The sequence below is a fragment of the Pseudopipra pipra genome, chromosome 15, assembly GCF_036250125.1.
Source record: "Pseudopipra pipra isolate bDixPip1 chromosome 15, bDixPip1.hap1, whole genome shotgun sequence".
Classification (NCBI taxonomy): domain Eukaryota; kingdom Metazoa; phylum Chordata; class Aves; order Passeriformes; family Pipridae; genus Pseudopipra; species Pseudopipra pipra.
Window position 1 is genome coordinate 4,954,095 of NC_087563.1, and position 16,733 is coordinate 4,970,827.

Below are 16,733 nucleotides of genomic sequence, written 5' to 3' on the forward strand. Positions count from 1 at the left end.
GGAAGAACTATGGTTTGGGGTCTCCAAGGCCCTCAAACTGCTTTGAAAATCCTATCTTTAATTTGAGTGGGCTGGTCATGCCTCTGGCATGGAGGCACCAAGGTGTTTGTGCTGGGCTGAGGGGCAGCACCAAACCCAGTCACTGCTGGCAGTTGTGGAGTCCAGCACACTGGACCAGCACTGCAGTCCCCTGGAGGCAGAGGGGATTCATCACATGTTGGTACAGGATGTGTTGGTCAGGAGGAGTGTTGAGCATCCATGTCACTGAGGAGCAGAGTTCTGCCAGGTGGATGGTCTCTTTCTTCTGGAAAACAGTAGCAAGACCTTGAATTACAGCTCTTCCAGATGGTGTGAATAAGGCTCAGCACCATCAGAGAGCCTTTGGAGGAGCTCATTGTTGAGGCACTGCTGTCTTGGGAAGGTTTATTTTATCCCTCTGTTCTCAGGTATTGGGAAGCCACAGGCTCCACTCCTGGTGCAGGAGCATATCACAGAGATCAGACTTCAGGACTCTGTTACAGTTCTGTGTTTCCCAGAATGAAGTTGTAAAACAGTAGGCCTGGTATTAATTGGAAAATATATATGCACACATACACACAGACCTTGAGACAATCAGCATATAAAAATATTTTTTACTTTTGAAAATAACACTTTAACAAATAGGAACCCTTCTAATAGTTCCTTATGAAGAAGTGCATACTTCTGATTGAACTCATAAATGCTTAAAAACCCAAGCTACAGCTATTTTAAACCCCCATAGAGATCATCTCCTATTCCAAATGCAATCCAGTGGACTTTTGGGTATCTGGACCTCTGGTCTCTAAGTTATTTTAATTCTATTGAGCCTTTTATGACAGCAGTTCTGGCACTTCCTTTGGCCACACTGTTCCCTCCTGCCATCTCACATACACCAGAAGCACAGACCTTTATCCTGAGGACTGTGCTGGTACCTGTGCTGTTGTTGGCGAGATGGGTTGGAGCTGAGGTTTCTGTAGACATTAAATATGTTCTGTTATTTATCAGGGGAGAAAAATTATTTTTAATACAGTGTGTTTGATTGACTTGCAATACAGAAAGGTGGGAGAAAATCAGGCATGACAAACTCCTTGCTTTGTCAAAGTTACACGTTCTTCAAAGTGTAACTATTGTTTTCTGCACAGTAACAAAGGCATTGTGAGTTATTGTGATGGAGTTCAATCACGCCCGAGATATTATTAGTTCTTCTGTGTAGTGGTGTTAAAACTGAAGGTGACACCAAGAAAGCAGCCATAATCAGTAGAGCAAAAGATACATTTCTTCTGCCTGATATTATTGCAACTGTTCTCTTCTAAAAACAATGTTGTGATAAGGGTTTGCAAAGGAGAAATTAGGGAACTCTTCTGTCGTATTTCTGAGACAGTGCAGAGGAGAAGAAAAAAATAAAGCCCCAAGAATGATATTAGACTGCTCTGGGATGGGGATCTGTGTAAGCCTTTCCCAGCACTGCATTCCCAGCACTGAAAGCCTTGGAGGGCAAGGGGTGCTACAGCAGGAATGGCCATAGGATCCCTCAGCAAGAGGTGGGATCCCAGGAGGATGCCTTGGCATGAGCTGTGTTTGCCCTGTTGTCCCTCCATTGCACCTTGAGGTCCAGGCTCACTTGGAGAGGGGAGGAACTGTGCAGTGAGCTGAGCTTTCAGCCATTTGTGTCTATTTTGGGACATAACATATACCATGTGAGAGCTTTTGAGGGAGTGACAAGCCAGAGCTGTTTGAAACAAATCACACTGTGCCAGTCCAACCAAGATGCCCCCTGGGCTGAGCCCACACTGCTCCTGCTCCTCTTGGCACAGCACCAGCACTTCTGACCTGCCCCAGCTCTCCCTGTGAGAGCTTTAGGGCCAGGCTCTCTGGACATACTATTTAGGGAATGTAGAGTGGTTTGGCTTCATATGGGTTGGGATTTCCCCTCCTTTCTAGTCATCACCAGAGGCTTGTGCTGGCTCAAGCCTCTTTCCCAGACACCCTTTCCCTGCCAGTGTGTGTGAGGTGCCCATGGCCCAGGCATGGGCAAAGACTATGGGTCTTTAATACTTTGAATTTGTGCAAAGAGAAAAAGCTACACACTTTTTCCCAAGAGACTTCTTTTAATTTAGTGAGAAAATGAGCATTTTGGCCAAAAGTTCACAGGAGTAACAACCAACCAAGGAGAAGCATTTCACAAAGCACCCAGCAAACACCGACCTACAACTTAGTGAAAGCACAAGTTACCCACAAGAGATTAAGGAAAGAGTAAAGAAAGAAAGAAAGAAAGAGATTAGGAGAAGAAAGAAGGAGTAAAGAAAGAGGTTAGAATATATAATTTTGTATAGCTACCACCAAAAGGTCACTTGTGAGCACCAACTCCAGGTGACTTCATGGAGGACCTGAAGAAGGTTGGCTACTTCTTCAACAGCATGTGGTGCCATTACTTCTGGGCTGCTGTGCTTAGCCCAGACATCACAGTTCAGGAAAGAAACTGGTGAGTTGGATAATGTTTCCACTGGAGACCACGTAAAAGATCCTTCTGGCCTCGTGGTGTCCAGCAATGACAGAGGGGACCAGCAGGAGCCTGTAGTGCTCCCACACTGGGTTGCCAGCTGGAGGGATACTGAAACTCTCAGCAGTTGGAGAAGCCCCAGAAGAAGGGCTTCAAAATTTATTAAATTTTTATTAAGGGAAGTTAATTAAATGCTTATTAAAGCAGAAAAAAATTGTTATGTTCTCCTAGTGCCTCTTCTGGTTCTCTCTCCATCTCTGATGCCATCATGTGCCCTGGCAAACCACCTCTGTTTTGCTGCCCAGGTGGCTGCCAGCTGACCCGCTCACTGCAGAGCTTGTGCTCTCTCACTGCAAGCCATGCACAAATGTACTGCTCTGTCTTTGTAAACAGGCTAAAAATACCGTGGTGCTGCTCCTCTGAGGGCCCGGGAGTTCAGAGAGGCTGGGAAGGAAGCCGGGGTCAGGCAGCCTCCGGGGAGCAGGCGTCACATGGAGGCACGGAGCCACGGGATGGTTCCTCCGGCTCTGCACACGTGGGGCTGGCTGGAAGAGAGGAGCACATCAGCCACAGCACTGGTGTCCTGCTGCCCTGGCCCTGGCGAGCCAGGAGTGCCAAGTCTCCTTGGGTTAGTGTTCCTGGTGTGAGAGTGCAGGAGATGTGACTTGGAAAGCCCCAGGGCTTCGTGCTCCTCTTCTGAAGAGTAATTTTTGTCTTTTCTGTAAGACTGCATGTGCTGGGTTTGGTGGTGCAGGGACCAGTGGCCTGCAGAGTGCTGGCCTCTCCAGGCTCTGCCACCCCAGTCAGCCAGGGGTAACATCATCTGCTGGGCCCTTTTTCTGAGGGTGCCCTGGGTGAGGCTTGTGTCTCCATTTCCTCAGGGAAAGGAAGTCAGAAAAGACTGTTCCTTCAGGCATCCTATTTCAGAAGGCATCAAAAGCAAATTTCTGCTCTCCCCACACCGGTGTACCTCGTTAAGGTGTGTGATTTTCCTAACCACACCCTGCTCAGAGTGACCAGAACGTGAGTCAGGATGTCTCCCACCACAACTGACACAGAAACATGTTCCAACAAAAAACCTCTTCAGGAGGTATTTCAGTTTGCTAATGTATGTCTGGCAGGCATTAGGACCTGGAATATTTTTGGATTTTCCTTCATCAGTGCTTAACCTTGTTACCTGGTGTGAGACAGTGTGGCACAGAGTTAATCAGCACTGAGCTCAGACACCCACTGTGTGCTGTGAGTGGCTGAAAACAGAGGCCAGGGAACAGCACTGGTCTCATAGCAATGATGCGATGATGGCTGTGCTCTCTGCTGTTGTACCTTATCTTGCTTTCCCTATCTCTCCACTCTACTGTAAATTTAAATGTCCCCATGAGATCTGTAGAGGTGGGAGCCGGGGCTTGGCTGCTCTCACTGGTCTGTGGGAGCTGCCTGGCATGGGCAGTTCACTCTCAAATGAAGAGGGAATAGGTCCAGAGCTGAATAAATGCACATGATAGGCAACAAACACATTAAACCCAAATATGTCACTAGCATCCTCCAGTCTCCACCTGCCTGAAAACCCAAGGGAACCCCAAACCACACAGCACTCAGGTGAGCTGGCATGAAGGTGGGCACTGCAGCTATTTGTCACCAGGTGTGACAGTGCTCAGCCACCCCACCCTAGCTCTGTTCACTGAGAGGGAAATTCAAACCACGATCAGCCGCCTCTCATTCAGACAGAACTGATTCCACAGAGGGATTGTTTTAAAGAAAATAACCTTTGCTGTGTAAAAGAGTTTCAGTGTAACAGAGTTTTGGTGTAAAAGCACTGGATTTGGCATGTTTTTCCCATCGCCTCTGGCAAACCTGGAGCAGAGTGTCAGGGTGGTGTCCTCACTGTAGCACTCTGGAGCCTGCTTTGCACTGAGCTCACTCTGCTGGGCCGTGCTCCAGCTGATCGAGGATTTCTCACTGATGTAACTGCAGTGCTTCGAGTACCTCTGCGTGTCCCGTTCGCCTCCATCCTGCGGCTGATTCGAACCGTGTGTATCCCGCACTCCTCCCGCCAGTATTCCTTGCTGGGACCCATGCCACCTACACCTTTGGCGCTGCCAAACGCCACCCCTGTCGCAAACTCAGTTGCAGATGCTGATGTGAGATGGCAGTGGAAGGGGCTGCTGCTGAATAGCGAGGGGGAGAGAGAGGAAACGGCCTGTCAGAGCCCCGCCGAGATGTGCAGGGCGGCTGGAGGGAGCTGTGACCGAGCTGCTCTTTCCCAGGGAGGATTCTCCACCCCGTCCTGGGTGGGATCTTGGCTGTCCTGCTTAAAGCCGAGCAGATGGGGTTGGAGTTCAGTCGCCCCGGGCAGGACTTGCTCGCTTGCAGGGACACAGGAATAACTCCTGCCCAGGACACTGGTCTGCCGCAGTTCACTCTCCCCATGGAAGGTAGGAGGAGGTTTATTTTTTTTTCCTTGGTTACCCTGTTTCTTTAAGTTTTTTAAACCAGAAATTAAGCTACAATGCTATTAACCAGAAAACGAGGCGTGAACTGTTTTGAGAGATGGGAGCGGCAAAGGTGTGGGTCTGGCTGTTCCCTCCTGGGATGTGCTGCTTCTGTTTGGGCTCATTTAACAGAAAACAGAAAGTTTTGCAGCGATAGATTTTGTTTAGGGCTTAGGAAATAAAAAAAGCAGTTATTAGAAACTTAGTGATGTAACACTTCAGTGTCTGCAAGTCCCACAGTGGGCACTCAGTGGCACAGCACAGCGCTGGGAGTGGCACAGCAGAAGGTCCCTGTCTGGCAAAGGTTTCTCCTCTCGAGGGGAGCAGCCCCCCGTGCTGCTGCCACCCAACCGGCTCTAGCCCTGCTGCCTCCCAGGGATCGCCAGGACCTTCAGTGCTCCCATGGGAGTCTCAATCTTCTGGTGTGTGCACAGCCAGGGCAGGGGAAGGCTTTCCCACGGGGACAGAGTGGGGTGGCAGAGCTGGGAAAGCAGCAGCAGTGCTGTCAGTGGGAACAGCACGTCAGCCCTTGGGAAAACATCAGTGTTGGAGGAGAAGTCGCCCTTGTTTTCCGGAAAAGCGATAGCAAAAGCGATCTGTTTTCTGGGAGGAATGAAGGGGAGAGGGGACCTTTGGGGTGGGTGCCTGAGCCTGCAGCAGTGCTGGCTGACACCCAGCATGAGCAGGGGCTGCAGAGGGTGCTGCTCCAGGCTTCTGTGCCCTTCCAGGCTCTGTGCTTCCAGGTCCTACCCGTGTTCCCTGGGGTGGTTGATGTCTCAGCTGGTTCAACCCCACAGTTGCTCTCTTGCCGCACTCCCGCTGTGTCCCGGTCCCTTTGGCAGGGCTGGAGCCCCCCGGCAGCACCCCCAGCAATGGGAGCCAGTGCCCCATGCTGTGGCAGTCCTGGCATTGCTCCTGCCATCAGCTGGGCCAGCCCCAGCTCCCACCTTTGCTGAAGGCTTGCTCTGTAACACCGAAAACATCCTACAGCAACCCCGACATCTCTGTAGGAGGGCATTAAGTGTCTATGTGTCAGATGGTGGCCTTTATTTTAATGCTTCATGTACAACACTTTGTATTCTCAGGGCAGGAGAGGGAAGTGTTACAGTTTTCAGAGAAGGAATTAGTGTCACGTTGTCCCTTCCCAGCGATGTTCCCCTGACAGACGGACGCCGGGGCCGGGGCTGCCCAGCCTCACCAGCAGCTCTGCTCTCACATGGGCTTGGAGGACTGTTTGCCAGGGCCACAACTGGGAATAGCACTGCATTTCTTGTCCTTTGCCTCTCTATAAAATAAATCAAGCTGAGTTTTCAGCCCTCTGTTTGCTGATGCTCCCCGGCCAAGTTTTGAGTCAATTTGTTTCTCATTGCTCCGTGTCACCCTGGCGATGTGCCGAGCACGAGAGCTGAGAAGAAACACAATTAGTTTGCTGCCTTTGAGGCCAGGGCTGAGCATCCATCTGTTGGTACACACGGGTCCTCCAGGTGGTGGAAAAGGTGTAATTTTTTAAGGTAGAAAACTGTGTTTCAGAAATGAATAGTTAGTTGATATAAGCTGAGTCATAAGATGAGAATGGGTTGCATTGCCAGATATTCCATAAGATACGGAGTGCTGATACAGTGAATACTGTGGGAAGTGACCCAGAGGGTGCTGGCTGGAGGGCAGGAGGGGCTAAGCCTCTGGCCATGCCATGCCCAGCCACAGGGAAGGACCCTCCTCACCCGTGGCTGCTGTGCCACAGGGACACTGGGCAGGGAGAAACCACCATCCTCCTGCTCTCCTGTGCACTGCATTCCCTGGTGAGAGCTGCTAGAAAAGCCAGTAGGAGTGCCCAGCATGAAACCCTGCCTGAGGTGGGCAGCAGGGCCACCCAGGTCCCAGCTGTACCTTTGGGGGTGTGCAGAGCTGGGATGCTGGTGGGTCAGCACTTCTGGCTCTGAGCAGGGGTACCCCCTGTCCCCAGCACTCATTCTGTGGTTAGAGAGCTATCAAGGAATGGGGAGGTGGTTCTGGAAATGTTTTTGTGCAAATTGCTGTTCTTTTTGGTATAAATTTGCTGTTTCAGCCTCTGAAGTTCACTGTTTAGGAACACTTCCAGGGTTAATGTCTAGCTGACACCTACCAAAAACCTGACCCTCCAAAAAATCTGACACCTGCCAAAAACTGGTCCAGCAAGCCTTGTGCAACAGGGGCTGAGCACGTGCAATGCCTGCTGTACCCATCCCTCCTCCATCTCATCCTGCTTCCCTCAATGCTCCTGGGAAAAGGCAGGACCTGGAGCTGTTGGAAGGAATGTTTGTGTGGGAAGGGAACTTGGCTTCTCTAGTGAATACATCATATAGAATAAGTAACCATTTATGCATTAAACAAAGCTTTATGAAAGACAAACAGAAAAGAGAGGCCCTTTTGACAACTCAGAAGGTTTTACTGTGGTGCCTGAGGTCTTCTGGCACTTGAAGCCTGGGCACCACTTGTGGGACTCAGTCTGGTTCAGAGACCTTAAGCACCTGAAGCAGGATTGGTGCTGTCCACCCTGGTTTCAGCTTTCTGGGACTCTGACACTGCAGATCTTACTGCTGTTTCCATCATCCTCCAGATTTGGGGCAGGAGTAGAGTGTTTTTAGGGCACAGATCTGTGGTGGGTGCACAGAGGGTGCTTGTGTGAAGAGGCTGGTGCTCATGTGCTGCACAGCAGCTTCCCACTTTCCTGCCCAGCTCTGGAGGAGGATCAAGAGGATCCTCTTGAAATTTGACCTTTTTTTTCTCAGTTTTACTCCTCATATTTAGTGTCTGTTCCTTCCCCCCCTTCTTTCACAAAGCAGCCCAGTAATCAGATGACATCCCTGACTCATGCTGCCCAGATGTGCATGATGGGGCCTTTCTATTTGTTAGAAAAAGCCTCTTGATTTAATTTCTGTGTCCTTATTCAAGCTAATATGGAATATGCCACTGATGGTGGTGCATGAAATCGAACAGAGTCTGAAAAAACCCCAGTGAAATATTAAATAAACCTTGCCAAAGCATGGGGAGGAGGTGGAGGTGAATGTGCAATAAGGCTACATGGTGCCATGGCTGCTGCTCCACCTCTCTGGCTGTATAAAGGCTGTTTGCCCCTGGCTTCTGGGACATGTTGGCAAGGCCACCTGAGCTGGTCAGACAGCAGCACTGGTCACTGCTGGGGGGGGGGGGGTGGAAAGCCATGTCAAATATGGCCAAGCTTGTATCCAACCCCTTCTAGCTCCTGTGCCATGGGGCAGCTGCAGCCATGGCTCTGGAGGTGATGCTGGCAGAGCAGTGCACTCAGTGACTACCTGGGATGGGAAGAGGACAGGGCCTGTCCAGATCCTGTCCTGCCTAGAGCAAGGAAGATGAGAGCTGTCTGCCAAGGTGGATGTACTGTTCCTGTCACCAGCTTGCATTGGCCTAAGCAACACCAGCTGTCATTCTCACTGTTACACGTAAATACATATTTATGCATACAGAGGCACCTGGAGAGCACGTAATAAAACAGATCCAGCTGGGCTGGCTGTCCAGGGGCTGTGGGAAAAGCCTGTCAGACACAGCCTTCCCTGGGCTCTGGGATAACTTGCCACTAGATGTCACAGTGTGCTTGGGTTTGCAGGGACCAGGAGTGCCACTGGCACTGGGGACCCCCAACCAACCAACCCAGAGTGGGGCAACACTGCTCCCTAAAATCCCTCTGTTGGACTGGAGTGCATAAATAGCATCTTTATGCCTGTTCTTGTCCTTCAGAGCAGTTTGGAGACATTACTGTTTTTCATGTGTCATTCAGCAAAGCCTGAGAGACCAACAGGTGACTGGAGAGGTTCACCTGGTGCCAGCCCATGGGGGTGAACCTCACGGGACCCTGCCCTGGCAGGTGTCCAGTGGTCCTGCTCCCACTGCAGCAGTGTCACACCCTCGTTGGCAGGAGGTACTCTGGCAGGAGCACACTGGGTGTGTCTCAAAGCTCTTGCTCCAAGGGGGACAAGTTTTGCCATTGATCCCATTCCTGCCAGCACGAGGGGAACAGAAGCCAGCACTCATACAGCTGTGTGGAGCTGACCTCTGCCTAAACCATCCCAAATGGCTATTTATAGGCACACAGGAAACCATGCCAGATCCTGCACTTCCTCTCCCATCCGAGCTGAATCTCTAATCAGCTCAGCAGCACACTGATTCTGTGTGCTTTCTCTTTGAGCTTTGTGCTGGGCAGTGGTAGAATACGTACATGGTCACCTCTGGGTAGGTTGGTGATGAGATAGGCAAGTCATCTTCTGAACTTGTCACAGCTCTATAAAAATTATATAGTGTATATTGTTAAAAGACTAGGAGTAGATTAGGGTGTGGTGCATTTGCTAAATAACTAAAGGAATGACAGATTTACAACCTCCTGTTTGATTTATGTACAGACCCAGACTGGTGAGGCCACCTGCCCTGCACCCTGCACCCTAGCAGCTGTTGAATTAGTGATGGCATCACTGTGCTGCCTTCATTTACCACCAAAAATGAGCATGGCTTCACCAGCTGGCACAGCCAGGTGTTATCCGGGTTCAGTGGGATTCTTTCCTTGTGTTCAGTGGCATTGCTGATCTTGAGATCAGGATATGCCCAGCCTGAGCAGGGATCTCGTGCTCTGGGCGCTGGTCCAGCCTGGAGAGGCTCCCTCCCTGCATGCAGGGATGTTGGGTGGATGCAGGCACGTGGTGAGGGGGGGCAGGGCTTGTGCCCTGCATGTGCTGGGAGGGGATCCACTGCCTGTACCCGCAGAACCTGGAGCACTGTAAATCAGAGCTTGTGACCTGGCTGTCTGACACTGTGCTGCCCGTACACCGAGGAGTGTGCTCTCTCTGCCACAGACAAGATGGATGGGGTATCACTGCAAGCCACCCGCTGCTATTAATTTTCACCACATGAATCTTCCTGACCAATAACACATTATTGTTCTGCTTTGTCTGGGATTGCCTTTCCCTGTCTCCCCTTGGCACTAGTCCAAAATATCTACAAATCTTACTTAGTCACAGTTAGTGACTGTGCCTTAATATTAGGAGTCTCCCAAAATACTGTGCTGCTTTCTCCTCAGAGAAGGAGCTGAGTCTCCCTGTCATTCCCACCCCACTTGCAATAGCTATCACAGCTCAAGGTGCTGCAGCAGAGTTGGGTGCTCCTCTAGGTGCTGATTTGGGGCCACCTTCAGTGCTGGGGGGCTGTAGCCCAATTTCAGCTCTGGGGAGATGGTGTAGCCTCACAGCATTCCGTAAAAGCATCACCACAACCTGGCTCTTGGTCCAAGCAGCCATTGCCAGGTGAGGCCACCTGCCTGAGCCCCAAAGACATCTCGAGTGTGAGGAAGGAACCTTCTCCTTCCTGGAGGTGTGGGTGATGTGGGAGGATGGCTTTGTCTGACAGATTCACTGCTGTAGGACAGCGCTGGCACTTAGAACAGCAACTCTTTGAAGAAAAGCCCCAACATTAAAAAAGGTTAACATAAATCTAATTTTCTGTGGTTATCACCAATCTTGGATTAATTCTGCAGCATGACCAAACTGCTGCAGGTCCCACACTAGTATGTTAAATATGTAACACTGTATATATTGAATGTGATCTCCAGACACATGAGGGCTTTGGGGGAGAGTGCAGATAAGGGTGGGCTGGGAGGCAGCTGCCCAAGAGCTCTACAGGAGCAATCTGTGGGCATGGACACATGCAGGGCCCTGAGTTTCCTTTCACTTGTTGGGATTTTTTTCCCTCCTGTTCTGTTCTGTCACCCTCAGGTGTGTCAGGTTTGCACAAGCCAAAGAGCTGCACTTGGAGCCTGGGCATTAAACCTCCCCAAGGAAAGCCCAGGGCACGCTGAGGAGCTGTGTGGCTGTTAGCCCAGTTCTGAGGAAGACCCAGCAGTGGGGCTGCAGGGCTGGTACCTTGCTGTCCCACAGCCAAACATCCTCACAGCCAGAGGGTTTGACAGAGCCTTCATCACTGCTTTCTTCCTTCCCTAGGGCTAAGTGGATACTCCTGGAGGTGCAGTGCATTAGTTTCTCCTCCTCCTGAAGGCAAAGCAACTTTTTCCTATTTATTCCACTCCCATGTTGGCTGGGAACACAGCACAGACTCGTGCTGTGGCTGAGCACAGTGCCCCAGAGCTGGGATCTGCTGGTGCCAGGGGACTCTGCACTACTCACAGAAAGGAAGGTACTCCAGGCTCTGCTTCTGAGCTGCCCAGCTCGTTAACATCTTAAAGGCAGGTGTGAGGGAGTTTGTCCGTCCAAATCCCTGTGCATGGTGCCTGTTGAGGGCAGCACTGCTCTTCCAAGGAGGGGAGTGGGCAGTGGGCAGCGCTGGATGGTGGGCAGTGCCCTCGAGCCCCTCACCCCGGCACCCCACGAGTGTCTGTGGGTTCTGCAGTGGGGCTGGGGCTGGGCTGGGTGCACACACAGCTTACAGGGCTCCTGTGCCTGCTGCATCCAGCATCTCGACAGCGAGGGACCGTGATCACTTACCAGGCTCCTGGGTTGTAGAACTTGTCCAGCTTAGGGAAAGAGAAATTCCTCCTTGGGGCCTTTGCTGGAAGCAGTTGGATGGCAGGGATTGTGATGGCTCTGCTTGAGTTGCCCCTTCCCAGATGAGGAGGCAGTGATGATGGATTCCCCGCAGCCAGCAGGTCTCCAAATGGGAACAAGCCCCAAAACCATTCTGTGCCTGGTGAAAGTGCACAGGAGAGGAGCTGCCCAGTATCTGCCTGAACTGTCTGGCTCAACATCAGACCAGTTGAATTAATGGGCATTTTTCCCTTGATGGAGATCTCCACGACCAGCCAGCCAGAACCTGGGATACACCTACATTCTCAGGCAGGGCAGAGAGCTGGAATGAGGGGGTGTGAAGAGTCAGGACTTTGACTGGGATCCCAAGACTGCTGAGCATTTCAGGACAACCCATACACAGAAGCAGAGCCCACGTGCAGTCCCAAGGTGTGGGACCCACCCTCAGCTTGTCCTGGAGTCGCCACAGCAGCTGGCACAGGAGGGATCTGCTGCTGCCAGGAGAAGGGAGCACACGATGTGCAGGGAGGAGAGGTCAGGTCTCTTCCTGTTTAGATGTTTTCCAAAAAAATGCTTGAGCATTTTAATGGAAAAATGACTGAGGGAACCATCCAAATTAGGAAACAGGAAACGCTGCACAGGCATAAATATAATTTTGACAGCTGAAATGAGAGGCAAGTGGCTGCCAGGTAGGGCTGGTAATCACACTGCTGGGCCAGCAGCTCGTGTTGGAGTTCAGCAGCCAAGGGGCATGTTCTCACTGCCAGGCACAGGGACATACCCACCCAGCAGTGTTGTGCCAGGCACCAGAGCCAAGTCACTGGCCGTCTGTCATCCTGGATTCTCCCAACATAGTGCCAAAAGTCAGCAAGAGTTGTCCTTCAAGCAGGGGACTCCTAGCGTTCCCAGCAGTGGATGCTGAAAACTATGGCACTAAAATCAGAAGTTTCATGGAGTTTAAATAGTAGCAGAGTTCCCAGTGCCAAGTTACCTGTGCAGTGATATTAGCTGTTCAAATCTAATGTCAGCCCTGCTCTTGACTCTCTCTCCCCTGCAGGAAATCACTGAACCTCCCCAAGCCCCTTTCCAGCCATATGTTAAGTTGATGTAATGCTGCTTTTAAGTCTGTGCAGTTACTCAATTACTCCTGCATCTGATTGTAAGTAATATGCCCTCAGGGCTTTGATTCAGTTTTGCCCATTGATTTGCTGTGTGACCTTGGGCACCACGTTAAATACACTTTCAATATTCAAAGGAATTGTGCTCATTTACACTCATGATCGTGCTATCCAAACTCCTACTCTGCTCCCAGCTTTCCAAGCAGAGTCTGCTTGTTATTTATTGCAAAATTTAGAGATAGAAACCAACTTAAAATACAAAAGAGATCTGGGGGCCCAAGTTCCATTCAAACTCACCTCAAGCGAGGTTCAATGGAGCTTGAAGAGTCTAAGAAATGTAGCTACTTCTGAAAATGTCACCCCAGCTGTACCTGCAGGGTCTGACATTCCACAGACACCTGAATTACTCAGGCAAGCTCCCCTTGCTGATCCAACCCGATGGCTGTGGAGCTTGCAGAGCACTGAGTATGCACATACTTAATGTCTGCTCCTGCCAGAGGGGGAGGACGGCTCGAAGTGAAAACTGCTGTGCGTTTAAAGGTGTTCTTCCTCGAAACTTAGAGAGCTCTTCTCAACCTCAACCTGAGCAGCCCCTAGATAGCTGGGGAGGTTTTGGAGGGGCTGTGTGGTGCTTTCTAGCACCCTGTACGTTCTGTGAGCTGGAGGAGTGAGCTGTGCAATCAGGGAACGGGGTCTGTTTGCAGAGAGCTCTGCTGGAAGAACGAGTGGCCAAGGGAGAAGTGTGGACAGAGCTTATCCTGTCACTGGGGTTGACCCCTGACCGTGATGGTGCAAGGTTTTTGAGAGTGTTTTCTCTTGTGCATGTTTGTATAAGGAGCAATTGTGGGTTTTCCTTTAACTTTGTTGAAGATTGCTGTGAAACAGCGTGGACAAGGAGCAAACCTGTTTTCTGAGTATTTTAAGAACTTGTGCCTCTGTGTATGTTGATTGAGAGTAAATGAGGCTTGGAAAATCAGCCAGTGTGGGTTTACCCTGGGACCATTCTGGGAATAAGCACACAAAAATAACCCCTTCCTAAAAATGTTCTTTGCAACCCCACCCTCCAGGAGTGATCTTCCCTGCAATGACCTGGACAGCACTGGTGGCCTAGGGCTGAACTTTAGCTCTTGTTCATACTCAGCAGTTCCTCTTAAGATACAAACAGCTCCCTGGAGTTAGGGGGTGAATTGCTGAGGAGCCACATACCAGGCAGAGGAGTGAGGACTGCAAGTCTGGCTGCCTGTCACCCCAACCCAGTGAAAATCCAGGGGCTGGGGGTTGGAGTGGGACCTCAGTGATGGCAGCAGCAGGGTTTGCTCCCGACTTGGTGCTCCCCTCTGTACCTATAGTGCAAAGGATTTAAACTGCAACAGCTCTGCACTGCCATCAGTGTGTTGGTGCTGAGAGCAGGTTGTGTCAGAACACCTAATAATGTGATTTCTGCAAATCCTCCAGCTTCTACCCAGCAAGCCTCAAACCCATGAAATAGTTGCAAGGGCAGTGATAGACTTGAATGGTTTAAATAAGTAAAGCTACAGACCTCAGCTGTGCTCTGATTATTTTCTTTGAATTTGCTTCCTTTCCACTGCTTTTTTTATACTGAGACATAAATAATGTTAAATTCCAGATCACCCATGGGTCCAAAATTTAGCTGTAACAGGGACTGCTGCCAACTTTTACAAAAGGATTTTGCTAACATGAAAGAAAAATAACTCATACATAATAAACACTCCTCCTGACCCACGTTATCCTTTTGCATTTCAGGTCAAACATCTCTGAAAGGAATAAAAAAAAAAAAAAAGGAAAGATAAAGGAGATGCAGAGAGTCAGCTGCAATAACAAACCAAACCCCTGCATGAAGGTCCTCCCATCAGGGTTTGGATATTTAAACTGTTCACAGCTGCCACTACATTTTTTCCTTGGCCTGAATAACGTAAATACTGGGCTGGGTAGTGCTTTCCTTTACACTGGTGTAAATCCAGGCTGGAGCTCCAACCTTGACCTGACTGTGCACACACTTTATCCCTGGAACCCCTGCCCTCTGATAAGGGGACCTGTTTCCTCAGAGGAGCTTGCCATCCTTTGATGCTCTCTGCTGTGCTGAATAAAGGGCTAAATTCCTCTTGTTTCTTGAAATAAACTTGCAAACCCCTTGACCTTCCTGAGCTGGAGGAATATGTTTACAGATTGTTTAATTCCATTTGTCTTCCTGAGCAGTGTGAGAGAGGCAGCAATGTGGTTGAGGGGAGTGGACCAGCCCATTTTATCAGAGATAAGACACCGATGAATCCCATCCACTTTGTAGCGTGCAGCCATTCCCATTACTCTTTGGAGGAGCAAAGAAAGGAATTATTTAATGGAATCCCCCGTAATTTTGCTTTATATAATAAAGTTCATGACACAGCAGTGTAACCTTTCGTGTTGTGTTATCTATTCTCACCACATCTTCCAGGACACTGGGGCTTGTGGACTCCTGGAAAAATATTAGGAGGTAATTCTGCAGCAGCAGCTCTTTTCTAGAGTTACACCATCTAAACACATCTTTACACTTTGATTGCTGCCTGAAGTCAGGGGAGCCAGAAGAAACAAAGCTCATCGAGGACAAGAGGCAAAACACAAGGGGGGGAGGTTACTGGTGTACCTAAATTGAAGTGTAGAGCTTTATTTAAAGGCTGTAGCAGCTGGAAGAAGCTCCTTAAGACAGAAATCATCTTTGCTCTGAGGCTACAGCACTGGGAGGCCTCATGGGTGTCATCAACAGGTACTTGTAATAATGTCACCATTTCCAGGACTCTCGGCATGAGCAGCATGGCAGGAAAGGAACTGTGAAGGGTACCTGACTGAGGATAATGGATAGGAGGATGAAATCGAGAGGAAAAACTTAATTGGAATTAACTAGCTGAGAAAAGCCTCTTGATCTGTCAGACAGCGAAATTGCCTCCCAGGAGCAATGGTATAGTCCCAACCACGTGGGCATTTAAAGGCAGTCTAATGTCTATGATTCCCCGAGTTAACTGGAGTATCTCAATAATTGGAACTGACGCAAAGATTTATCTCCTTTGATTGACTGGCTTTCATAGAGGCTCATCTCTTTGTGGTGCTGCACAGAGCTTTCAGGGCAGCTGTTTGCACTTAAACTGCCAGGAGCTGACAGTGTGTATCCATTTCAGCTCTTCAAATGTGTTCTTTGAGAAAACACTTAAATCACTGGAATAGACAGTGCTAATCAGTCTGCGGGAAAATGGAGCATCCTTACCTGGGGCTCACTGCTATAAATCTCCCTGTGCCAGTGCTCGGCCATCCTACAGCAGCAGGGCCATTTAGGAGCATTACTGCCAAACGCCCAATCAGCCTGAAAAATTGGGCTGATTTTGGCCGAGGCAATAAAGGGAAAAGGTGTTTTGCCAAATGTATAAAAACGAATGGTTGGTATTTCAGCAGTTACAGCAGATAAGGATTAATCATGCTAAAATGATGGAAATGATCTCCCATGCTGGTTTTTTTCCTGATTTTGGAAAAGACAATTTGTGTCAGGGGAGGGGGGAGGTCCTGTAAGGGGGGTTGTATTTGGCTTTGCCCATTCATTCACCCACTGTGTGACCTTGTGCATAGCCTCTCACTCACTCTTCCTTCTCCCATTCTGCAAAGCTCTTCAGAGAAACACCTTCCCCTATATTTTGGTCCTTTGTGGAGTGTGCAGGTAGAACCTGGGGAACCGAGATGCCTTTTTTGCTGTGGAGAAGCGCAGCACTTTGGAAATCAGAATTTATGACAATATTAACTCTCAAGCTGATTATTGTGTGAGATTTACGAGCTAGGGTTGGACACAGAGAGAGGAATAAGCTCTTGCTTCCAAAGATGAAATCCACTTGGCATGTTTGCTAATGGCAGCACCAGGACAAGCTTCAGGTCATAGCTTGTGGCTGTTACTTCATGGTTGCAAGGCTGTAGGAGGTTTGACTCACAGCCTGACTTCTCAGCTTAGAGACACAGCCTCTCCCAGGCACACCTGCCTGTAGGCATGCATTTCTGTGGAGAAGAGTTACACAACCTGGGTCTGCAGTGAGAG

The 16,733-nt window shown here is 49.7% G+C and overlaps 1 protein-coding gene across 2 annotated transcripts in view; it reads left to right on the forward strand.

The window, feature by feature from the left end:
• Window positions 1-4,826: 4,826 nt before the first annotated feature.
• LOC135422443 (rho GTPase-activating protein 7-like) overlaps window positions 4,827-16,733 on the forward strand; it is a 51,452-nt gene continuing 39,545 nt past the window's right edge. For both annotated transcript variants that reach the window (XM_064671580.1, XM_064671582.1), the window contains exon 1: window positions 4,827-4,950. In XM_064671580.1, the coding sequence (XP_064527650.1) occupies window positions 4,842-4,950 (109 nt within the window). In that variant the 5' untranslated portion in view covers window positions 4,827-4,841. The remainder of the gene's footprint in view (window positions 4,951-16,733) is intronic.